Raw genomic sequence first — 25,985 nt, forward strand, 5'->3', positions numbered from 1 at the left:
TGGAACACAGGAGTGATGGTTGCTGATAATGGGCCTCTGTACGCCTGTGTAGATATTCCATAAAAAATTAGTAGTTTCTAGCTGCAATGGTCACAACATTAACCATGTCTACACTGTATTTCTGATCAATTCATGTTATTTTAATGGGCAAAAAAAATGCTTCTAAGTGACCGCAAACTTTTTAATGGAGATATATATATATATATATATATATATATATATATATATATATATATATATATATATATATATATATATATATATATATACATACACACACACACACACACACATTATTGGACTACCCTCTGTCCCCCAGGTTTCAGAAACAAAGACAGATAGCCTTGGTATTTCACAAGATGCAGCTTCTGTTATGCCCCGACTGACTGTGGGTGGCAGTAGCGAGCAGCACCGTAGTTTGCGTGATCGTGAAGTCTGAGCCGACGAAGCAAAGTCAAGTAGCAAAGATGGCGGTATCGGTGTTTCCCTGTGTGCGGTTGCGGTCCATCGGGGACGCGAACGGAGAGATCCAGCGACACTCCGAGCAACAGCCCCTGAGGTTGGAGGTTAAAAGCACCCCAGACACGGCTCTCCTAAATCTCTCCAATAGTAAGTAGCTGCTATAACCAGCTCCCGGCGTATTGATTAGATTATCCGCTAGTTAGCTAGCGCTTCCTGCCTTGTGGCAGCCGGACAACCCTTCACGATGCTATGAAGAATCAATCAGTAAAGCGGCGGCTAACTGACTTTAGCATCTTGCTAACCAGGTAGCATTTCACTGTGATGGGCCGGTGCGTTGGGATAGCACAAGTTCAGCCCAAATGTGTTTTTCCAAAATGAACTGATGTTGTAGAAATCGGGTGGTTATTACCAGAATATTGATACAGTACATATACAATAGCATCTTTATTAACGTTATGAGATGGCTAGGTAACTAGCATGCTAAGTTTGAGGCTTGGTGTGCCTTATACATCTTGGTGGCTTTGTCCTGTAGCTTCACATCTTTCATTGTAGAGTAACGTCAGTTAGCCTGGAAACCCGACGTTGAATCTCATTGAATTTGATGTTGGGCGATAATTGAATCGTTGTAATCAGGAAAGTTAACTCTCTCGACCTCTGCAAGTCAGAATGTTGAATAAAAAAAAATATTTGAACTTACTTTACCCGTGCGTGTAGAAATGAGACAATACAAAAAAGTGTAATTAAATCAACTTTTCAAAGTACTATTGTGTTAAAATGTCTCACCTGAAGCAAGATGAAAAGAGAAGCATGCGTGCTTGCCAAGCTCTTGCTCCTGTTTACATGCTTCTGCGGATGCTTCAGGTGAAGCACTGATAGAGACATTTTAACTCCTACCAGTGCTTTGAAAAGTTGGTTTAATTCTACTTTGGAAATATTGTGTGTGTGTGTGTGGCTTTATCTTACCTGTCTCTGGTGGTTTGTCAACAGGCGATGAGACATCAGTCTTCAAGTGTTCGTTGTCCAGGGAAACGGAATGCAGTCGCGTGGGGAAACAGTCATTCATCATCACACTGGGCTGCAACAGTGTCCTGCTACAGTTCTCCACACCTGCAGGTAGGCTGTGTGAATGTTTTACAAAAGTTGTGCAGTGATTGCCTCATCGGTGGTGATGTAAAGTCTGTTTCTAAGTGTGTGTGTGTGTGTGTGTGTGTAGAGTTTACTTCCTTCTATAACATTCTGAAGAGTTGCCGGGGCCACAATGCAGAACACTCCGTCTTCAGTGACAGGACAGAAGAGTCCTCTGCCGTGCAATACTTTCAGGTGGGACACACACACACACACATATGCACATATACACACGCACACATATACACACACACACACAGAGAGACACACACACACACATATACACATATACACACGCACACATATACACACACACACAGAGAGACACACACACACACACAGAGACACACACACACACACAGAGACACGCACACGCACACACAGAGAGACACGCACACACACACAGAGAGACACACACACACACACACACACACACAGAGACACACACACACACACAGAGACACAGAGAGACACACACACAGAGACACACACACACACACACAGACACACACATACAGAGACACACACACACACAGAGACACACACACAGACACACACAGCGTTATCAAGTCTAAAAGACATTGGAGAGAACTGCTGAACTTTGACTGATTGGCCTCTGAATGACCTTTGCCTTCTGCCCTTTGCCCCTCCTCTCCCTCCAGTTCTATGGCTATCTCTCTCAGCAGCAGAACATGATGCAGGACTATGTTCGGACCGGAACCTACCAACGTGCCATCCTTCAGAACCACGCTGACTTTAAGGACAAGGTACCACACACACACACACACGCACAGTGACTGATTTATGTGTGCTGCCAGTCCAATGATCTGTGATCTCTCTTCCTCTTCCTCCCTCCCCTTCTCTCTAGGTGGTGTTAGATGTGGGCTGTGGTTCAGGTATTCTGTCGTTCTTTGCGGCGCAGGCCGGAGCCAGGAAGGTCTACGCTGTGGAGGCTAGCACCATGGCCCAGCACGCAGAGGTAACACACACTGACCACCTACCACACTGACCGCCTACCACACTGACCACCACCACACTGACCACCACCACACTGACCGCCTACCACACTGACCACCACCACACTGACCACCACCACACTGACCACCACCACACTGACCGCCCACCACACTGACCGCCACCACACTGACCACCACCACACTGACAGTATGAGTGTGGGTTAGTTTCTTTTGCTGTGATATATTATTGTGGTGATTCTTAGTGATGTAGTTGTTGTTAATTAGACTACACTGAGAGCGCGTGGTCGAGGAGGCCTCTATATCACATACACACCCTAACCCCGTGTGTGTGTGTGTGTAGGTGCTGGTAAACTCCAACGGAATGGGGGATCGTGTGGTGGTGATAGCAGGGAAGGTGGAGGAGATCTCTCTACCAGAGCAGGTGGACATCATCATCTCTGAACCCATGGGATACATGCTCTTCAACGAGAGAATGCTGGAGAGTTACCTACACGCCAAGAAGTTCCTCAAACCCAACGGTGAGGAGGGATGGAAGGAAGGAGACAGGAAGTTAGAGAGAATGCTGGGGAGCTTCCTACATTCCAAGAAGCTGAGAAAGAGAGGGAGGAGGTGGTGATGGATGAGGGAGGAGGTGGTGATGGATGAGGGAGGAGGTGGTGATGGATGAGGGAGGAGGTGGTGATGGATGAGGGAGGAGGTGGTGATGGATGAGAGAGGAGGGAGTGATGGACGAGAGAGGTTGGGAGGGATAGCGGACGTGATGGATGAGGGAGGGATAGAGGAAGTGATGGATGAGGGAGGGAGGATGAGGGAGGAATGGATGAAGTGGTGGATGACAGAGGGAGGGAGAGAGAGGAAGTGATGGAGGGATACAGGAAGTGATGGAGGGGATGAGAGAGGGAGGGGGTGATGGATGAGAGAGGGAGGGATACAGGAAGTGATGGATGAGAGAAGGAGGGATACAGCCCAACGGTAAGATGGAGAATAGGAGAAATAGCGGGATGAGGAAATGAAATGTAAACAGGTGTATAGAGGTGTTGCCGACAGCCCTAACCCTCTCTCCTCTCGTAGGTAACATGTTCCCCACTCTAGGTGACGTCCACCTGGCTCCCTTCACAGACCAACAGTAAACAGGTGTATAGAGGTGTTGCCGACAGCCCTAACCCTCTCTCCTCTCCTAGGTAACATGTTCCCCACTCTAGGTGACGTCCACCTGGCTCCCTTCACAGACCAACAGTAAACAGGTGTATAGAGGTGTTGCCGACAGCCCTAACCCTCTCTCCTCTCCTAGGTAACATGTTCCCCACTCTAGGTGACGTCCACCTGGCTCCCTTCACAGACCAACAGTAAACAGGTGTATAGAGGTGTTGCCGACAGCCCTAACCCTCTCTCCTCTCCTAGGTAACATGTTCCCCACTCTAGGTGACGTCCACCTGGCTCCCTTCACAGACCAACAGTAAACAGGTGTATAGAGGTGTTGCCGACAGCCCTAACCCTCTCTCCTCTCCTAGGTAACATGTTCCCCACTCTAGGTGACGTCCACCTGGCTCCCTTCACAGACCAACAGTAAACAGGTGTATAGAGGTGTTGCCGACAGCCCTAACCCTCTCTCCTCTCCTAGGTAACATGTTCCCCACTCTAGGTGACGTCCACCTGGCTCCCTTCACAGACCAACAGTAAACAGGTGTATAGAGGTGTTGCCGACAGCCCTAACCCTCTCTCCTCTCCTAGGTAACATGTTCCCCACTCTAGGTGACGTCCACCTGGCTCCCTTCACAGACCAACAGTAAACAGGTGTATAGAGGTGTTGCCGACAGCCCTAACCCTCTCTCCTCTCCTAGGTAACATGTTCCCCACTCTAGGTGACGTCCACCTGGCTCCCTTCACAGACCAACAGTAAACAGGTGTATAGAGGTGTTGCCGACAGCCCTAACCCTCTCTCCTCTCCTAGGTAACATGTTCCCCACTCTAGGTGACGTCCACCTGGCTCCCTTCACAGACGAACAGTTATACATGGAACAGTTCACCAAGGCCAACTTCTGGTGAATCTCCTTTCACTTTACTTACTACCTTCATTTAACAAGCTACAGTCTAACTCTCACTTATGCAACTTCTGGTGAATCTCCTTTCACTTTATTTACTATATTATTAAAGCTTCATTTTCACCTGGAAAGTGTTGGGGGGGTGTGGGGTGGGGGGGGGGGAATTCACCAGACCTTAGTTACAACTATACACAAATGTTTAATTGTCACTACGTCAACTAACTAAAGCCACTTCCCACGGTCTCTCTCTCTCTGTTTGTCAGGTATCAGCCATCGTTCCATGGTGTTGATCTGTCATCACTGAGAGAAGCTGCAGTAGACGAGTATTTCAGACAACCCATTGTGGTGAGACTCTTCCCCCCCAATATGGTTCTCATCCTCAGTTTCTCTATTCTATTAGGTTCTCATCCTCCCCTCCTCTCTCTATTCTATTAGGTTCTCATCCTCCCCTCCTCTCTCTCTCCTCCTCTCTCTCTATTCTATTAGGTTCTCATCCTCCCCTCCTCTCTCTATTCTATTAGGTTTTCATCCTCCCCTCCTCTCTCTCCCCTCCTCTCTCTCTATTCTATTAGGTTCTCTCTCCCTTCCTCTCTCTCTATTCTATTAGGTGCTCATCCTCAGTTCTCTCTCTCTCTCTTCTAGTAGGTTCTCATCCTCCCCTCTCTCTATTCTAGTAGGTTCTCATCCTCCCCTCCTCTCTCTATTCTATTAGGTTCTCATCCTCAGTTCTCTCTCCCCTCCTCTCTCTATTCTGTTAGGTTCTCATCCTCAGTTCTCTCTCTCTAATTCAGTATGCTTTAATGGCATGATTGACAAGGTGAATGTTGCTGAAGCCAAGTCACTCAGAACAACTATCAAAATAAAAAAAAACTATATACATACAGTTGAAGTCGGAAGTTTACATACACCTTAGCCAAATACATGTAATCTCAGTTTTTCACAACACCTGACATTTAATCCTAGTAAAAATACCCTGTCTTAGGTCAGTTAGGATCACCACTTTATTTTAAGAATGTGAAATGTTAGAATAATAGCAGAGAGAATTATTTCAGCTTTTATTTCTTTCATCACAATCCCAGTGGGTCAGAAGTGTACATACACTCAATTAGTACTTGGTAGCATTAGTACTTGGTAGCATTAGTACTTGGTAGCATTAGTACTTGGTAGCATTGGTACGTGGTAGCATTAGTACGTGGTAGCATTAGTACGTGGTAGCATTAGTACTTGGTAGCATTGGTACTTGGTAGCATTGGTACGTGGTAGCATTGGTACGTGGTAGCATTGGTACGTGGTAGCATTGGTACTTGGTAGCATTGGTACTTGGTAGCATTGCCTTTAAATGGTTTAACTTGGGTCAAACGTTTTGGCCCATTCTTCCTGACAGAGCTGGTGTAACTGAGTCAGGTTTGTAGACCTCCTTGCTCGCACACACTTTTTCATCTTTGCCCACAAATGTTCTGTAGTATTGAAATCAGGGCTTTGTGATGGCCACTCCAATACCTTGACTTTGTTGTCCTTCAGCTATTTTGCCACAACCTTGGAAGTATGCTTGGGGTCATTGTCCATTTGGAAGAGCCATTTACGACCAAGTTTTGACTTCCTGACTGATTTCTTGAGATGTTGCTTCAATATATCCACCTAATTGTCCATCCTCATGATGTCATCTATTTTGTGAAGTGCACCAGTCTCTCCTGCAGCAAAGCACCCCCACAACATGATGCTGCCACCCCTGTGCTTCACGGTTGGGATGGTGTTCTTCGGCTTGCAAGCCTCCCCCTTTTAACTCCAAATATAACGATGGTCATTATGGCCAAACAGTTCTATTTTTGTTTCATCAGACCAGAGGACATTTCTCCAAAAAGTACGATCTTTGTCCCCATGTGCAGTTGGCTACCGTAGTCTGGCTTTTTTATGGTGGTTTTGGATCAGTGGCTTCTTCCTTGCTGAGCGGCCTTTCAGGTTATGTTGATATAGGGCTCGTTTTACTGTGGATATAGATACTTTTGTACCTGTTTCCTCCAGCATCTTCACAAGGTCCATTGCTGTTGTTCTGGGATTGATTTGCACTTTTCGCACCAAAGTACGTTCATCTCTAGGAGACAGAACGTACTTGCGTACTATTACTTGCGTACTATTGTTTGTACAGATGAACGTGGTACCTTCAGGTGTTTGGAAATAGCTCCCAAGGATGAACCAGACATGTGCAGGTCTACATATTGTTTTCTGTGGTGTTGGCTGATTTCTTTTGATTTTCCCATGATGTCAAGCGAAGAGGAATTTAGTTTGAAGGTAGGTCTTGAAATACATCCACAGGTGCACCTCCAATTGACTCAAATTATGTCAATTAGCCTATCAGAGGCTTCTAAAGCCATGACATCATTTTCTGGAATTTTCCAAGCTGTTTAAAGGCACAGTCAACTTAGTGTTTGTAAACTTCTGACCCACTGGAATTGTGATACAGTGAATTATAAGGGAAATAATCTGTCTGTAAACAATTGTTGGAAAAATGACTTGTGTCATGCACAAAGTATATGTCCTAATCGACTTGACAAAACTATAGTTTGTTAAACAATACATTTGCGGAGTGGTCGAAAAACTAGTTTTAATGACTCCAACCTAAGTGTATGTAAACTTCCGACTGTATATCTCTATCAATCTAATACATAAATGTAATGATCTCTGTCTCTCTCTGTCTCTCTGTCTGTCTGTCTGTCTCTCTCTCTCTGTCTCTCTCTCTGTCTCTCTCTGTCTCTCTGTCTCTCTCTGTCTCTCTGTCTCTCTCTGTCTCTCTCTGTCTCTCTCTGTCTCTCTCTGTCTCTCTCTGTCTCTCTCTGTCTGTCTGTCTGTCTCTGTCTCTCTGTCTCTCTCTGTCTCTCTCTGTCTGTCTCTGTCTGTCTCTGTCTCTCTGTCTCTCTCTGTCTCTCTGTCTCTCTCTCTCTCTGTCTCTCTCTCTCTGTCTGTCTCTCTGTCTCTCTCTCTCTGTCTGTCTCTCTCTCTCTGTCTCTCTCTCTCTGTCTGTCTCTGTCTCTCTCTCTCTCTCTCTCAGGACACCTTTGATATCCGTATCCTCATGTCCAAGTCTGTCAAATACACCGTCAACTTCCTGGACGCGAAGGAGGGGGATCTGCACAGGTGAGTCCATCGCCTCCTCTCTCCTTCTGGGGCCTGTAGTATTTAGAGAGCTCTCCTTCTGGGGCCTGTAGTATTTAGAGAGCTCTCCTTCTGGGGCCTGTAGTATTTAGAGAGCTCTCCTTCTGGGGCCTGTAGTATTTAGAGAGCTCTCCTTCTGGGGCCTGTAGTATTTAGAGAGCTCTCCTTCTGGGGCCTGTAGTATTTAGAGAGCTCTCCTTCTGGGGCCTGTAGTATTTAGAGAGCTCTCCTTCTGGGGCCTGTAGTATTTAGAGAGCTCTCCTTCTGGGGCCTGTAGTATTTAGAGAGCTCTCTTCTTCAGAAAGAGACTTGGAGTAGGAATGCTGATCCAGGATCAATTTAGCCTATTTTTAGATGATAATGAATGGACAGGGGAGCTGATCCTAGATCAGCACTCTGAGACTGGTTATGAATCCAGGGCCTGATGTTGTGTTTAGTCTGAGGGTTCTGGTGACTGAGGTTACTGCTGAGAGTTTAGTCCACTTAGACCTCTCTCCTCTTTCTCACCCCCCTCTCTCCTCTTTCTCGCTCTCCTCTTTCTCGCCCCCCTCTCTCCTCTTTCTCGCTCCTCTTTCTCGCTCTCCTCTTTCTCGCTCCTCTTTCTCGCTCTCCTCTTTCTCGCCCCCCTCTCTCCTCTTTCTCGCCCCCCTCTCTCCCTCTCCTCTCCCCTCCCCTCTCTCTTCTCTCTCTCTCTCTCAGGATGGAGATTCCCTTTAAGTTCCACATGATGACATCAGGTCTGGTCCACGGTCTGGCCTTCTGGTTTGACGTGGCTTTCATCGGCTCAGCGTGAGTCCCCTGTGTGTGTTGTGTAAACTCTTGTCAGTCTTGATTGACCTGCTTTCCTTAATCTTTTCTGTGTGTGTGTGTGTGTGTGTGGGTCCATCTGACTGTGTGTGGGTCCATCTACAGTGGGGCAAAAAAGTATTTAGTCAGCCACCAATTGTGAAAGTTCTCCCACTTAAAAAGATGAGAGGCCTGTAGTTTTCATCATAGGTACACTTCAACTATGACAGACAAAATGAGGGGGGAAAAAATCCAGAAAATCACATTGTAGGATTTTTAATGAATTTATTTGCAAATTATGGTGGAAAATAAGTATTTGGTCACCTACAAACAAGCAAGATTTCTGGCTCTCACAGACCTGTAACTTCTTATTTAAGAGGCTCCTCTGTCCTCCACTCGTTACCTGTATTAATGGCACCTGTTTGAACTTGTTATCAGTATAAAAGACACCTGTCCACAACCTCAAACAGTCACACTCCAAACTCCACTATGGCCAAGACCAAAGAGTTGTCAAAGGACACCAGAAACAAAATTGTAGGCTGGGAAGACTGAATCTGCAATAGGTAAGCAGCTTGGTTTGAAGAAATCAACTGTGGGAGCAATTATTAGGAAATGGAAGACATACAAGACCACTGATGATCTCCCTCGATCTGGGGCTCCACATGACAATGACAATGATCCCAAACACACTGCCCGGGCAATGAAGGAGTGGCTTCGTAAGAAGCATTTCAAGGTCCTGGAGTGGCCTAGCCAGTCTCCAGATGTCAACCCTATAGAAAATCTTTGAAGGGAGTTGAAAGTCTGTGTTGCCCAGCAACAGCCCCAAAACATCACTGCTCTAGAGGAGATCTGCATGGAGGAATGGGTCAAAATACCAGCAACAGTGTGTGAAAACCTTGTGAAGACTTACAGCAAACGTTTGACCTCTGTCATTGCCAACAAAGGGTATATAACAAAGTATTGAGTTAAACTTTTGTTATTGACCAAATACTTATTTTCCACCATAATTTGCAAATAAATTCATTAAAAATCCTACAATGTGATTTTCTGGATTTTTTTTCTCATTTTGTCTGTCATAGTTGAAGTGTACCTATGATGAAAATTACAGGCCTCATCTTTTTAAGTGGGAGAACTTGCACAATTGGTGGCTGACTAAATACTTTTTTGCCCCACTGTAACTGTGTGTGTGTGTGTGTTTATCTAACTGTGTGTGTGTGGGTCCATCTAACTGTGTGTCCAGGGTAACAGTGTGGCTCTCCACCTCTCCTACGGAGCCTCTGACCCACTGGTACCAGGTCCGCTGTCTGCTCCAGTCCCCTCTCTTCACCAAGGCAGGAGACACCCTGTCTGGCACTGCAACGCTCATCGCTAACAAGAGGTGAGACACACACACACACACACACCCCCGGGTGTGACACACACACACACCCCCAGGTAACTTTACCACTCACACACCTAAACAGGTCACACACACCTGCACACCTAAACAGGTCACTCCCACCCCCGGGTAACTTTACCACTCACACACCTAAACAGGTCACACCCACCTGCACACCTAAACAGGTCACACACACCCCCAGGTAACTTTACCACTCACACACCTAAACAGGTCACACCCACCTGCACACCTAAACAGGTCACACACACCTGCACACCTAAACAGGTCACACACACCTGCACACCTAAACAGGTCACACACACCTGCACACCTAAACAGGTCACACACACCTGCACACCTAAACAGGTCACACACACCTGCACACCTAAACAGGTCACACACACCTGCACACCTAAACAGGTCACACACACCTGCACACCTAAACAGGTCACACACACCTGCACACCTAAACAGGTCACACACACCTGCACACCTAAACAGGTCACACACACCTGCACACCTAAACAGGTCACACACACCTGCACACCTAAACAGGTCACTCCCACCTGCACACCTAAACAGGTCACGCACACCTAAACAGGTCACGCACACCTAAACAGGTCACGCACACCTAAACAGGTCACACACACCTACACACCTAAACAGGTCACACACACCTGCACACCTAAACAGGTCACACACCTAAACAGGTGACTACCACACTGCACACCTAAACAGGTGACTACCACACTGCACACCTAAACAGGTCACTACCACACTGAACACCTAAACAGGTGACTACCACACTGCACACCTAAACAGGTGACTACCACACTGCACACCTAAACAGGTGACTACCACACTGAACACCTAAACAGGTGACTACCACACTGCACACCTAAACAGGTGACTACCACACTGAACACCTAAACAGGTGACTACCACACTGCACACCTAAACAGGTCACACACACCTGCACACCTAAACAGGTCACTACCACACTGAACACACACACCTGCCAAGGTACCCCCTTAAAGGATTCATCTGACCTGTGCTCCCAGACAGAGCTATGACATCAGTATGGTGGCCCAGGTGGACCAGACAGGAAGCAAGTCTAGCAACCTGCTGGATCTCAAGAACCCCTTCTTCAGGTCAGAGGCACTCTATACCCCTCTTCTCTACCCCTCTTCTCTACCCCTCTTCTCTACCCCTCTTCTCTACCTTCTCTCTCTCTCCAAGTCAACAACACTATACCGTCTCTCTCTCTCTCTCTCTCTCTCCAAGTCAACAACACTATACCGTCTCTCTCTCTCTCTCCAAGTCAACAACACTATACCGTCTCTCTCTCTCTCTCCAAGTCGTCAACACTATACCGTCTCTCTCTCTCTCTCCAAGTCGTCAACACTATACCGTCTCTCTCTCTCTCTCTCCAAGTCAACAACACTATACCGTCTCTCTCTCTCTCTCTCCAAGTCAACAACACTATACCGTCTCTCTCTCTCTCTCCAAGTCAACAACACTATACCGTCTCTCTCTCTCTCTCCAAGTCAACAACACTATACCGTCTCTCTCTCTCTCTCCAAGTCAACAACACTATACCGTCTCTCTCTCTCTCTCTCTCTCTCTCTCTCTCTCCAAGTCAACAACACTATACCGTCTCTCTCTCTCTCTCTCCAAGTCAACAACACTATACCGTCTCTCTCTCTCTCTCCAAGTCAACAACACTATACCGTCTCTCTCTCTCTCTCCAAGTCAACAACACTATACCGTCTCTCTCTCTCTCTCTCTCTCTCTCTCCAAGTCAACAACACTATACCGTCTCTCTCTCTCTCTCCAAGTCAACAACACTATACCGTCTCTCTCTCTCTCTCTCTCTCTCTCTCTCCAAGTCAACAACACTATACCGTCTCTCTCTCTCTCTCCAAGTCGTCAACACTATACCGTCTCTCTCTCTCCAAGTCAACAACACTATACCGTCTCTCTCTCTCTCTCTCTCTCTCTCTCTCCAAGTCAACAACACTATACCGTCTCTCTCTCTCTCTCTCTCTCTCTCTCCAAGTCAACAACACTATACCGTCTCTCTCTCTCTCTCTCTCTCTCTCTCTCCAAGTCAACAACACTATACCGTCTCTCTCTCTCTCTCCAAGTCGTCAACACTATACCGTCTCTCTCTCTCCAAGTCAACAACACTATACCGTCTCTCTCTCTCTCTCTCTCTCTCTCTCTCTCTCCAAGTCAACAACACTATACCGTCTCTCTCTCTCTCTCTCTCTCTCTCTCCAAGTCAACAACACTATACCGTCTCTCTCTCTCTCTCTCTCCAAGTCAACAACACTATACCGTCTCTCTCTCTCTCTCTCTCTCTCCAAGTCGTCAACACTATACCGTCTCTCTCTCTCTCTCTCTCCAAGTCAACAACACTATACCGTCTCTCTCTCTCTCTCTCCAAGTCAACAACACTATACCCTCTCTCTCTCTCTCTCCAAGTCGTCAACACTATACCGTCTCTCTCTCTCTCTCCAAGTCAACAACACTATACCGTCTCTCTCTCTCTCTCCAAGTCGTCAACACTATACCGTCTCTCTCTCTCTCTCCAAGTCGTCAACACTATACCGTCTCTCTCTCTCTCTCTCTCTCTCCAAGTCAACAACACTATACCGTCTCTCTCTCTCTCTCTCTCTCTCCAAGTCGTCAACACTATACCGTCTCTCTCTCTCTCTCCAAGTCGTCAACACTATACCGTCTCTCTCTCTCTCTCTCTCCAAGTCAACAACACTATACCGTCTCTCTCTCTCTCTCCAAGTCAACAACACTATACCGTCTCTCTCTCTCTCTCTCTCTCCAAGTCAACAACACTATACCGTCTCTCTCTCTCTCTCCAAGTCAACAACACTATACCGTCTCTCTCTCTCTCTCCAAGTCAACAACACTATACCGTCTCTCTCTCTCTCTCTCTCTCTCCAAGTCAACAACACTATACCGTCTCTCTCTCTCTCTCCAAGTCGTCAACACTATACCGTCTCTCTCTCTCTCTCTCTCTCTCTCCAAGTCAACAACACTATACCGTCTCTCTCTCTCCAAGTCAACAACACTATACCGTCTCTCTCTCTCTCTCTCCAAGTCAACAACACTATACCGTCTCTCTCTCTCTCTCTCTCTCTCTCTCCAAGTCAACAACACTATACCGTCTCTCTCTCTCCAAGTCAACAACACTATACCGTCTCTCTCTCTCTCTCTCTCTCCAAGTCAACAACACTATACCGTCTCTCTCTCTCTCTCTCTCTCTCTCCAAGTCGTCAACACTATACCGTCTCTCTCTCTCTCTCCAAGTCAACAACACTATACCGTCTCTCTCTCTCTCTCCAAGTCAACAACACTATACCGTCTCTCTCTCTCTCTCTCCAAGTCAACAACACTATACCGTCTCTCTCTCTCTCTCCAAGTCAACAACACTATACCGTCTCTCTCTCTCTCTCTCCAAGTCAACAACACTATACCGTCTCTCTCTCTCCAAGTCAACAACACTATACCGTCTCTCTCTCTCTCTCTCCAAGTCAACAACACTATACCGTCTCTCTCTCTCTCTCTCCAAGTCAACAACACTATACCGTCTCTCTCTCTCTCTCTCTCTCCAAGTCAACAACACTATACCGTCTCTCTCTCTCTCTCTCTCTCTCTCTCTCTCTCTCCAAGTCAACAACACTATACCGTCTCTCTCTCTCTCTCTCTCTCTCTCTCCAAGTCAACAACACTATACCGTCTCTCTCTCTCTCTCTCCAAGTCAACAACACTATACCGTCTCTCTCTCTCTCTCTCTCTCTCCAAGTCGTCAACACTATACCGTCTCTCTCTCTCTCTCTCTCCAAGTCAACAACACTATACCGTCTCTCTCTCTCTCTCTCCAAGTCAACAACACTATACCCTCTCTCTCTCTCTCTCCAAGTCGTCAACACTATACCGTCTCTCTCTCTCTCTCCAAGTCAACAACACTATACCGTCTCTCTCTCTCTCTCCAAGTCGTCAACACTATACCGTCTCTCTCTCTCTCTCCAAGTCGTCAACACTATACCGTCTCTCTCTCTCTCTCTCTCTCTCCAAGTCAACAACACTATACCGTCTCTCTCTCTCTCTCTCTCTCTCCAAGTCGTCAACACTATACCGTCTCTCTCTCTCTCTCCAAGTCGTCAACACTATACCGTCTCTCTCTCTCTCTCTCTCCAAGTCAACAACACTATACCGTCTCTCTCTCTCTCTCCAAGTCAACAACACTATACCGTCTCTCTCTCTCTCTCTCTCTCTCCAAGTCAACAACACTATACCGTCTCTCTCTCTCTCTCCAAGTCAACAACACTATACCGTCTCTCTCTCTCTCTCCAAGTCAACAACACTATACCGTCTCTCTCTCTCTCTCTCTCTCTCCAAGTCAACAACACTATACCGTCTCTCTCTCTCTCTCCAAGTCGTCAACACTATACCGTCTCTCTCTCTCTCTCTCTCCAAGTCAACAACACTATACCGTCTCTCTCTCTCCAAGTCAACAACACTATACCGTCTCTCTCTCTCTCTCTCCAAGTCAACAACACTATACCGTCTCTCTCTCTCTCTCTCTCCAAGTCAACAACACTATACCGTCTCTCTCTCTCCAAGTCAACAACACTATACCGTCTCTCTCTCTCTCTCTCTCTCCAAGTCAACAACACTATACCGTCTCTCTCTCTCTCTCTCTCTCTCCAAGTCGTCAACACTATACCGTCTCTCTCTCTCTCTCCAAGTCAACAACACTATACCGTCTCTCTCTCTCTCTCCAAGTCAACAACACTATACCGTCTCTCTCTCTCTCTCTCCAAGTCAACAACACTATACCGTCTCTCTCTCTCTCTCCAAGTCAACAACACTATACCGTCTCTCTCTCTCTCTCTCCAAGTCAACAACACTATACCGTCTCTCTCTCTCCAAGTCAACAACACTATACCGTCTCTCTCTCTCTCTCTCCAAGTCAACAACACTATACCGTCTCTCTCTCTCTCTCCAAGTCAACAACACTATACCGTCTCTCTCTCTCTCTCTCTCTCCAAGTCAACAACACTATACCGTCTCTCTCTCTCTCTCTCTCTCTCCAAGTCAACAACACTATACCGTCTCTCTCTCTCTCTCCAAGTCGTCAACACTATACCTTCTCTCTCTCTCTCTCTCTCTCCAAGTCAACAACACTATACCGTCTCTCTCTCTCTCTCCAAGTCGTCAACACTATACCGTCTCTCTCTCTCTCTCCAAGTCAACAACACTAATACCGTCTCTCTCTCTCTCTCCCCTCTCCCCCTCCAAGTCGTCAACACTATACCGTCTCTCTCTCTCTCTCTCTCTCTCTCCAAGTCAACAACACTATACCGTCTCTCTCTCTCTCTCTCCCTCTCCCTCTCTCCAAGTCGTCAAACACTATACCGTCTCTCTCTCTCTCCTCCAAGTCAACAACACTATACCGTCTCTCTCTCTCTCTCTCTCTCCCCCTCTCCCTCTCTCCAAGTCGTGAACACTAGACCCCGTCTCTCTCTCTCTCCAAGTCGTCAACACTATACGCTCTCTCTCTCTCTCTCTCTCTCCAAGTCGTGAACACTATACGCTCTCTCTCTCTCTCTCTCCAAGTCACAGACACTACAACCGCTCTCTCTCTCTCTCTCTCCAAGTCAACAACACTATACCGTCTCTCTCTCTCTCTCTCTCTCTCCAAGTCAACAACACTATACCGTCTCTCTCCAAGTCAACAACACTATACCGTCTCTCTCTCTCTCCAAGTCAACAACACTATACCGTCTCTCTCTCTCTCTCTCTCTCCAAGTCAACAACACTATACCGTCTCTCTCTCTCTCCAAGTCAACAACACTATACCGTCTCTCTCTCTCCAAGTCAACAACACTATACCGTCTCTCTCTCTCTCTCTCTCTCTCTCTCTCTCTCTCTCCAGTCAACAACACTATACCGTCTCTCTCTCTCTCCAAGTCAACAACACTATACCCTCTCTCTCTCTCTCTCTCTCTCTCTCTCTCTCCAAGTCAACAACACGTACAACCGTCTCTCTCTCTCTCTCTCTCCAAGTCAACAACACTATACCGTCTCTCTCAAGTCAACAACACTATACCGTCTCTCTCTCTCTCTCTCTCTCTCTCTCTCTCTCTCTCTCTCTCTCTCTCTCTCTCTCTCTCTCTCTCTCTCTCTCTCTCTCTCTCTCTCTCTCTCTCTCTCTCTCTCCAAGTCAACAACACTATACCGCTCTCTCTCTCTCTCTCTCTCTCTCTCTCTCTCTCTCTCTCTCTCTCTCTCTCTCTCTCTCTCTCCAAGTCCAACAACACTATACCGTCTCTCTCCAAGTCAACAACACTATACCGTCTCTCTCTCTCTCTCTCTCTCTCCAAGTCAACAACACTATACGCTCTCTCTCTCTCTCTCTCTCTCTCTCTCCAAGTCAACAACACTATACGCTCTCTCTCTCTCCAAAGTCAACAACACTATACCGCTCTCTCTCTCTCTCTCTCTCTCTCTCTCTCTCTCTCTCTCTCCAAGTCAACAACACTATACCGTCTCTCTCTCTCTCTCTCTCCAAGTCAACAACACTATACCCTCTCTCTCTCTCTCTCTCTCTCTCTCCAAGTCAACAACACTATACCGTCTCTCTCTCTCTCCAAGTCAACAACACTATACCGCTCTCTCTCTCTCTCTCTCTCTCTCTCTCTCTCTCTCTCTCTCTCTCTCTCTCCAAGTCAACAACACTATACCGTCTCTCTCTCTCTCTCCAAGTCAACAACACTATACCGCTCTCTCTCTCTCTCTCTCTCTCTCTCTCTCTCTCTCTCCAAGTCACACACGATACGCTCTCTCTCTCTCTCTCTCTCTCCAAGTCAACAACACTATACCGTCTCTCTCTCTCTCTCTCTCTCTCTCTCTCCAAGTCAACAACACTATACCGTCTCTCTCTCTCCAGTCAACAACACTATACCGTCTCTCTCTCTCTCTCTCTCTCTCTCTCTCTCTCTCTCTCTCTCTCCAGTCAACAACACTATACCGTCTCTCTCTCTCTCTCCAAGTCAACAACACTATACCGTCTCTCTCTCTCTCTCTCTCTTCCAAGTCAGATACACTATACGCTCTCTCTCTCTCCAAGTCAACAACACTATACCGTCTTCCAGTCAACAACACTACAACGCTCTCTCTCTCTCCAGTCAACAACACTATACCGCTCTCTCTCTCTCTCTCTCCAATGAATAACACTATACCGCTCTCTCTCTCTCCAAGTCAGACACTATACGCTCTCTCTCTCTCTCTCCAAGTCAGGAACACTATACGCTCTCTCTCCAAGTCACAGACACTATACCGTCTCTCTCTCCAAGTCAACAACACTATACCGTCTCTCTCTCTCTCTCTCTCTCTCTCTCTCTAAGTCAACAACACTATACCGTCTCTCTCTCTCTCTCTCTCTCTCTCTCTCTCTCTCTCCAAGTCAACAACACTATACCGTCTCTCTCTCTCTCTCTCTCTCTCTCTCTCTCTCTCTCTCCAAGTCAACAACACTATACCGTCTCTCTCTCTCTCTCTCTCTCTCTCTCTCTCTCTCTCCAAGTCAACAACACTATACCGTCTCTCTCTCTCTCTCTCCTCTCTCTCTCTCTCTCCAAGTCAACAACACTATACCGTCTCTCTCTCTCTCTCTCTCTCTCTCTAAGTCAACAACACTATACCGTCTCTCTCTCTCTCTCTCTCTCTCTCTCTCTCCAAGTCAACAACACTATACCGTCTCTCTCTCTCTCTCTCTCTCCAAGTCAACAACACTATACCGTCTCTCTCTCTCTCTCTCTCTCTCTCTCTCTCCAAGTCAACAACACTATACCGTCTCTCTCTCTCTCTCTCTCTCCAAGTCAACAACACTATACCGTCTCTCTCTCTCTCTCTCTCTAAGTCAACAACACTATACCGTCTCTCTCTCTCTCTCTCTCTCTCTCTCTCTCCAAGTCAACAACACTATACCGTCTCTCTCTCTCTCTCCAAGTCAACAACACTATACCGTCTCTCTCTCTCTCTCTCTCTCCAAGTCAACAACACTATACCGTCTCTCTCTCTCTCTCTCTCTCTCCAAGTCAACAACACTATACCGTCTCTCTCTCTCTCTCTCTCTCCAAGTCAACAACACTATACCCGTCTCTCTCTCTCTCTCTCTCTCCAAGTCAACAACACTATACCGTCTCTCTCTCTCTCTCCAAGTCGTCAACACTATACCGTCTCTCTCTCTCTCTCTCTCTCTCCAAGTCGTCAACACTATACCGTCTCTCTCTCTCTCTCTCTCTCTCTCTCTCTCTCTCCAAGTCAACAACACTATACCGTCTCTCTCTCTCTCTCTCTCCAAGTCGTCAACACTATACCGTCTCTCTCTCTCTCTCTCCAAGTCGTCAACACTATACCGTCTCTCTCTCTCTCTCCAAGTCGTCAACACTATACCGTCTCTCTCTCTCTCTCCAAGTCGTCAACACTATACCGTCTCTCTCTCTCTCTCTCTCTCTCTCTCTCTCTCTCCAAGTCGTCAACACTACCGTCTCTCTCCTTCCTTCTCTTTCACTTTCTGTCCCTTCTGTTGTTCCTAAAGCTGTTATTTATCTGCTATCTATCCTCCTCTTTATCGTGGTCTCAAACCTCTTTCCCTGCTAGACACGTTAAAGTCCTCTGTATATGACCCTACTGTCCCTGAGCTTGCCTCCCTCTGATTGGTTGATTGTGTGTTCCGCAGGTACACAGGCAGCACGTCAGCCCCGCCCCCAGGCTCTCACTACTCCTCCCCCTCAGAGAACATGTGGAGCAATGGAGGAGTCTACAACATGAACCAGGGTACGCACACACACACACACACACACGGCATTAATCAGGTACTACACACACCATACACATATAGATCTATACACACACACACGGCATTAATCAGGTACTACACACACCACACACACACGGCATTAATCAGGTACTACACACACCACACACACATAGATCAAACACACACACACGGCATTAATCAGGTACTACACACACCATACACATATAGATCTATACACACACACACACACGGCATTAATCAGGTACTACACACACCACACACACATAGATCTATACACACACATACCATACACATATAGATCTATACGCACACACACACACGGCAGTAATCAGGTACTACACACATATAGATCTATACACACACACACGGCATTAATAAGGTACTACACACACATATAAATCTATACGCACACACACGGCATTAATCAGGTACTACACACATATAGATCTATACACACACACACGGCATTAATAAGGTACTACACACACATATAAATCTATACGCACACACACGGCATTAATCAGGTACTACACACATATAGATCTATACACACACACACGGCATTAATCAGGTACCACACACATATAGATCTATACACACACACACGGCATTAATAAGGTACTACACACACATATAGATCTATACACACGGCATTAATCAGGTACTACACACATATAGATCTATACACACGGCATTAATCAGGTACTACACACATATAGATCTATACACACGGCATTAATCAGGTACCACACACATATAGATCTATACACACGGCATTAATCAGATACCACACACATATAGATCTATACACACACAGACAGGTGAATACTGAAGTGTCTCTCTGTTGTTAATGTGTCTCTCTGTCTATCAGGAGGGATGCCTGCTGTGTATGACCTCAGTACGGTCATTGGTGGCGGGGGCTCCACCGTGTCTCACAACAATCTCATCCCTCTTGGTACGCTGTGTGTGTGTGACTGACCAACCCCTAACCCTCCTTACTGTTCTGTATAGCCCTCAAATTCAAATCTGAATCTCCTAAGCCAGTTTCACTGTTTTTTAAAAATGAATCCCTTCTAATCAGGGACTGATTTCCACCTGGGAGACCAGGTGGGTGTGTAATGAATAATCAGGTAGAAAACCAGCAGTAGTCTAGACGTTCCAGGGACTGATTTCTACCTGGGAGACCAGGTGGGTGTGTAATGAATAATCAGGTAGAAAACCAGCAGTAGTCTAGATGTTCCAGGGACTGATTTCCACCTGGGAGACCAGGTGGGTGTGTAATGAATAATCAGGTAGAAAACCAGCAGTAGTCTAGACGTTCCAGTGGAATAACTCTGCTGTATCGGGTTACAACATACTGGAAATGTTCCCCAAGTTTTCCAGAAATTCCAGTTAGAATATTCCTGGAAATCCGTTATTCGTCCTACCAGGATTTGTGGAGAGGTTGTGAAAGTTACTGGGATGTTGTAACCCTGACTGTGTGTAATGTCAGTTGTGTATCTGTGTGTTGGACTCCGGCTGTATCTGTAACTGACCTTTTGTATACTAGTTTTGCTGTGTTTTCTTGTTCCAAATAAAATTTGCCAATTTGTAAATTATCTCCTCTCTGTGTGTGTGTGTGTGTGTGTGTGTGTGTGTGTGTGCGCGCTTGCACGTGTGTGTGTGTGTGGGCAGTGAACACAGGGGTAGTGAACCATACATCTTCTAGAGTTGGGTCTATCATGAGTACAGGCGTGGGCCAGGGTGAGTGAGTGTGTCGCCATGGTTACAGAGCTACAGCTGTTTACTGTTGCTAATGTTGTAGTCTTGTCCACAGTTCAGTTAGTGTGTGGTCTGACATTTTAGTTGTTTTAATGTTTGATTTATTTTAGATATAGCGTGCTTCCTAGTCCAGCACTAGGTTTTATCTGGGTCTGGGAAACTGTCCCGAGCTGCTCTTTGAAGACCGCAATTCACTTCCTGTTTTCTCTCTTCCTCAGGAGTGACAACTGGACAATCGGGGCCCGGCAACAGTCCTCAATACCCAATCAACAACAGCCAGTTCACCATGGGCGGGCCTTCCATCTCCATGTCGTCTCCCATGGCGATGCCTAGCAACACTATGCACTATGGGAGCTAAGACCTACCAACCGTCCGTAGCTCCCCCTCTTCCCTCCCATCCCCCTCTTCTCTCTCTCCCTCCCACCCCCCCTCCTGGAAGGAAACCAAACTGGACTGATAATATGGGCGTGCCTCTCCTCCCTTCACCCCTCCGTTCTCTGGTTCCTGATGTCTCCGGCCCAGTCCAGAAACATCTGACAGGGCTGTCAAATGTCCAGGTTCTCCATTCTGGTTGGAGGATTTCTGATGTCCTACTTGTTCTGTCTGGGTTGCAACCCGTTGATGGTTTTAGTAGTTGCCTAAACACATCCCCTTGATCTCAACACATTCTGAGGCAGAGTGAAAGGTGTGTGCTCGTAACCATTCTGTTTTATGTATTCACAACCCACATAGAAACATTTAGAAGGATCTTATGTACTTACTGTGGCTATGGGGGTTTAGAAACGTACACACACAGTTGTATTATACACACACACACACAGTTGTATTATACACACACACACACACACACACACACAGTTGTATTATACACACACACACACACAGTTGTATTATATACACACACACACAGTTGTATTATACACACACACACACACACACACAGTTGTATTATACACACACACACACAGTTGTATTATATACACACACACACACACACACACAGTTGTATTATACACACACACACACAGTTGTATTATATACACACACACACAGTTGTATTATACACACACACACACACACACACAGTTGTATTATACACACACACACACAGTTGTATTATATACACACACACACACACACACGTACGTTGTATTATACACACAGAGCCTCCTGCAGGACAGAAATGACTTTGAGCTTCTGTGAAGTTTTATCAGTCACTCCCATCTTCCCCAGCCCGTCGCTTGTGACCCAACGTCCCGATCAATAAATTCCTGAATCCTAACCTTTCACCCAAGGTTACCTTATTCAACCGACCAATCAAAGCAAACCGTCTGAGTGTCTGACCAAACCGGCAGCTACGAGGAAGAGAGGGTGATCCAGGTTATAGCCAATCGGGACAGGACTCTGTCTCTGTAGGGCGGGGTTTGTAGCCGCTGTAGACTAGCCAGGGGTTCAGTTCTGTAGGGTGGAGTCTGTAGACTAGCCAGGGGTTCAGTTCTGTAGGGTGGAGTCTGTAGACTAGCCAGGGGTTCAGTTCTGTAGGGTGGAGTCTGTAGACTAGCCAGGGGTTCTGTTCTGTTCTGTAGGGTGGAGTCTGTAGACTAGCCAGGGGTTCTGTTCTGTAGGGTGGAGTCTGTAGACTAGCCAGGGGTTCGGTTCTGTAGGGTGGGGTCTGTCGACTAGCCAGGGGTTCTGTTCTGTAGGGTGGGGTCTGTAGACTAGCCAGGGATTCTGTAGGGTGGGGTCTGTAGACTAGCCAGGGGTTCTGTTGTGTGGGGTCTGTAGACTAGCCAGGGGTTCTGTAGGGTGGAGTCTATAGACTAGCCAGGGGGTCTGTAGGGTGGGGTCTGTAGACTAGCCAGGGGTTCTGTAGGGTGGAGTCTGTAGACTAGCCAGGGGTTCTGTAGGGTGGGGTCTGTAGACTAGCCAGGGGTTCTGTAGGGTGGGGTCTGTAGACTAGCCAGGGGTTCTGTAGGGTGGGGTCTGTAGACTAGCCAGGGGTTCTGTAGGGTGGGGTCTGTAGACTAGCCAGGGGTTCTGTTGGGTGGGGTCTGTAGACTAGCCAGGGGTTCTGTAGGGTGGAGTCTGTAGACTAGCCAGGGGTTTTGTAGGTTGGGGTCTGTAGACTAGCCAGGGGTTCTGTAGGGTGGAGTCTATAGACTAGCCAGGGGGTCTGTAGCGTGGGGTCTGTAGACTAGCCAGGGGTTCTGTAGGGTGGGGTCTATAGACTAGCCAGGGGTTCAGTTCTGTAGGGTGGGGTCTGTAGACTAGCCAGGGGTTCTGTAGGGTGGGGTCTGTAGACTAGCTTGGGGTTCTGTTCTGTAGGGTGGGTTCTGTAGACTAGCCAGGGGTTCTGTAGGGTGGAGTCTGTAGACTAGCCAGGGGTTCTGTAGGGTGGAGTCTGTAGACTAGCCAGGGGTTCTGTAGGGTGGGGTCTGTAGACTAGCCAGGGGTTCTGTAGGGTGGGGTCTGTAGACTAGCCAGGGGTTCTGTAGGGTGGGGTCTGTAGACTAGCCAGGGGGTCTGTAGGGTGGGGTCTGTAGACTAGCCAGGGGGTCTGTAGGGTGGAGTCTGTAGACTAGCCAGGGGAGTCCTGGCACCTTACTGAATATGGCCCCTGTTGTTTAGGGTGTAATGTTTTCGCTGTTTAACAAGTGTTTATTGGGAACTGTGAGACACGTCATGCAACCTCCTAGGAAATCCCAAATGGCTCCATATTCCCCAGTGGACTCCTTTGATGAAGGTCCCTTGGGGCTCTGGTCTACAGATGTATGCTATATAGGGCGCCGTTTGGGACACTGACAGACACATCATGTAGAGTGTTGGTCCCATGTTTCATCAGCTGAAATAAAAGATCCCAGACATTTTCCATACGCACAAACATTATTTCAAATTTTGTGCACAAATTTGTTTACATCCCTGTTAGTGAGCATTTCTCATTTGCTAATCTACCTGACAAGTTAAGGAATATCGAGAAGCTGATTTAAACAGCATGATTGTTACACAGGTGCACCTTGTGCTGGGGACAATTTTAAAAGGCAGCTCAAAAATATGCTGTTTTTTTTTTTTCACACAACACAACGCCACAGATGTCTCAAGTTGATGGAGCGTGCAATTGACATGCTGACTGCAGGAATGTCCACCAGAGCTGTTGCCAGATAATGTAATGTTAATTTCTCTACCGTAATCCAACATAATTTTATAGAATTTGGCAGTACGTCTAACCGGCCTCGCAACCACAGACCACGTGTAACCACGCCAGCCCAGGACATCCACATCTGACTTCACTACCACAGACCACGTGTAACCATGCCAACCCAGGTCCTCCACATCTGGCATCTTCACCTGCAGGATCGTCTGTGGAGGAGGGGTGGTGCTGAGGAGTATTTCTGTCTGTAATAAAGCCATTTTGTGGGGCGAAACTCATTCTGATTTGCTTGGCCTGGCTCCCAAGTGTGGGCCTATACCTCACCCATTGCCTGGTCATGTGAAATCCATAGATTAGGGCCTAATTAATTTATTTAAATTGACTGATTTCCTTCTATGAACTGTAACTCAGGAAAATCTTTGAAATTGTGTCATGTTGTGTTTATATAATTGCATTCCAACCTGAAGATCAGGATTGGTTGATTGATTGAGGCGGGTGTAGTAACGAGCTGGAGGAAAAGTGTGACATTAATCAGGCCCCAGAGGACTGGAGTTACCCATCCCTGAGATAGACTCAGTCCCCCCCTACATCTTCTGTTAGGGAGATGGGAGTTACCCATCCCTGAGATAGACTCAGTCCCCCCCCTACATCTTCTGGTTGGAAGTTACCCATCCCTGAGATAGACTCAGTCCCCCCTACATCTTCTGTTAGGGAGATACCCATCCCTGAGATAAAGACTCAGTCCCCCCCTACATCTTCTGTTAGGGAGATACCCATCCCTGAGATAAAGACTCAGTCCCCCCCTACATCTTCTGTTAGGGAGATACCCATCCCTGAGATAAAGACTCAGTCCCCCCTACATCATCTGTTAGGGAGATACCCATCCCTGAGATAAAGACTCAGTCCCCCCTACATCATCTGTTAGGGAGATACCCATCCCTGAGATAAAGACTCAGTCCCCCCCTACATCTTCTGTTAGGGAGATACCCATCCCTGAGATAAAGACTCAGTCCCCCCTACATCATCTGTAAGGGAGATACCCATCCCTGAGATAAAGACTCAGTCCCCCCTACATCATCTGTTAGGGAGATACCCATCCCTGAGATAAAGACTCAGTCCCCCCTACATCTTATGTTAGGGAGATACCCATCCCTGAGATAAAGACTCAGTCCCCCCTACATCATCTGTTAGGGAGATACCCATCCCTGAGATAAAGACTCAGTCCCCCCTACATCTTCTGTTAGGGAGATACCCATCCCTGAGATAAAGACTCAGTCCCCCCCCCCTACATCATCTGTTTGGGAGATACCCATCCCTGAGATAAAGACTCAGTCCCCCCTACATCTTCTGTTAGGGAGATACCCATCCCTGAGATAAAGACTCAGTCCCCCCTACATCATCTGTTAGGGAGATACCCATCCCTGAGATAAAGACTCAGTCCCCCCTACATCATCTGTTAGGGAGATACCCATCCCTGAGATAAAGACTCAGTCCCCCCCTACATCTTCTGTTAGGGAGATACCCATCCCTGAGATAAAGACTCAGTCCCCCCCTACATCTTCTGTTAGGGAGATACCCATCCCTGAGATAAAGACTCAGTCCCCCCTACATCATCTGTTAGGGAGATACCCATCCCTGAGATAAAGACTCAGTCCCCCCTACATCATCTGTTAGGGAGATACCCATCCCTGAGATAAAGACTCAGTCCCCCCTACATCATCTGTTAGGGAGATACCCATCCCTGAGATAAAGACTCAGTCCCCCCCTACATCTTCTGTTAGGGAGATACCCATCCCTGAGATAAAGACTCAGTCCCCCCTACATCATCTGTTAGGGAGATACCCATCCCTGAGATAAAGACTCAGTCCCCCCTACATCATCTGTTAGGGAGATACCCATCCCTGAGATAAAGACTCAGTCCCCCCTACATCTTATGTTAGGGAGATACCCATCCCTGAGATAAAGACTCAGTCCCCCCTACATCATCTGTTAGGGAGATACCCATCCCTGAGATAAAGACTCAGTCCCCCCTACATCTTCTGTTAGGGAGATACCCATCCCTGAGATAAAGACTCAGTCCCCCCCCCCCTACATCATCTGTTTGGGAGATACCCATCCCTGAGATAAAGACTCAGTCCCCCCTACATCTTCTGTTAGGGAGATACCCATCCCTGAGATAAAGACTCAGTCCCCCCTACATCATCTGTTAGGGAGATACCCATCCCTGAGATAAAGACTCAGTCCCCCCTACATCATCTGTTAGGGAGATACCCATCCCTGAGAT

At 47.1% G+C, this 25,985-nt stretch overlaps 1 protein-coding gene across 2 annotated transcripts; it reads left to right on the forward strand.

The window, feature by feature from the left end:
• Positions 1–319: 319 nt before the first annotated feature.
• On the forward strand, positions 320–21,835 carry LOC110485404 (histone-arginine methyltransferase CARM1). Of its 2 annotated transcripts, XM_090195224.1 has the most exons (16): positions 320–609; positions 1,450–1,575; positions 1,676–1,782; positions 2,250–2,354; positions 2,456–2,566; positions 2,905–3,082; positions 4,516–4,606; positions 4,870–4,951; positions 7,653–7,738; positions 8,456–8,545; positions 9,783–9,920; positions 10,982–11,071; positions 18,691–18,788; positions 19,664–19,747; positions 20,467–20,535; positions 20,772–21,835. In XM_090195224.1, exons 1-16 carry the CDS (start codon positions 468–470, stop codon positions 20,909–20,911), a joined length of 1,737 nt encoding a protein of 578 aa, XP_090051350.1. In that variant the 5' UTR covers positions 320–467; the 3' UTR covers positions 20,912–21,835. The 2 variants fall into 2 exon arrangements, with proteins under 2 accessions (XP_090051350.1, XP_090051351.1); XM_090195225.1 differs by lacking the exon at positions 20,467–20,535.
• The last annotated feature ends 4,150 nt before the right edge of the window (positions 21,836–25,985 follow it).

This window comes from Oncorhynchus mykiss, chromosome 13, assembly GCF_057628025.1.
Source record: "Oncorhynchus mykiss isolate SJ-2025 chromosome 13, ASM5762802v1, whole genome shotgun sequence".
NCBI classification, from domain to species: domain Eukaryota; kingdom Metazoa; phylum Chordata; class Actinopteri; order Salmoniformes; family Salmonidae; genus Oncorhynchus; species Oncorhynchus mykiss.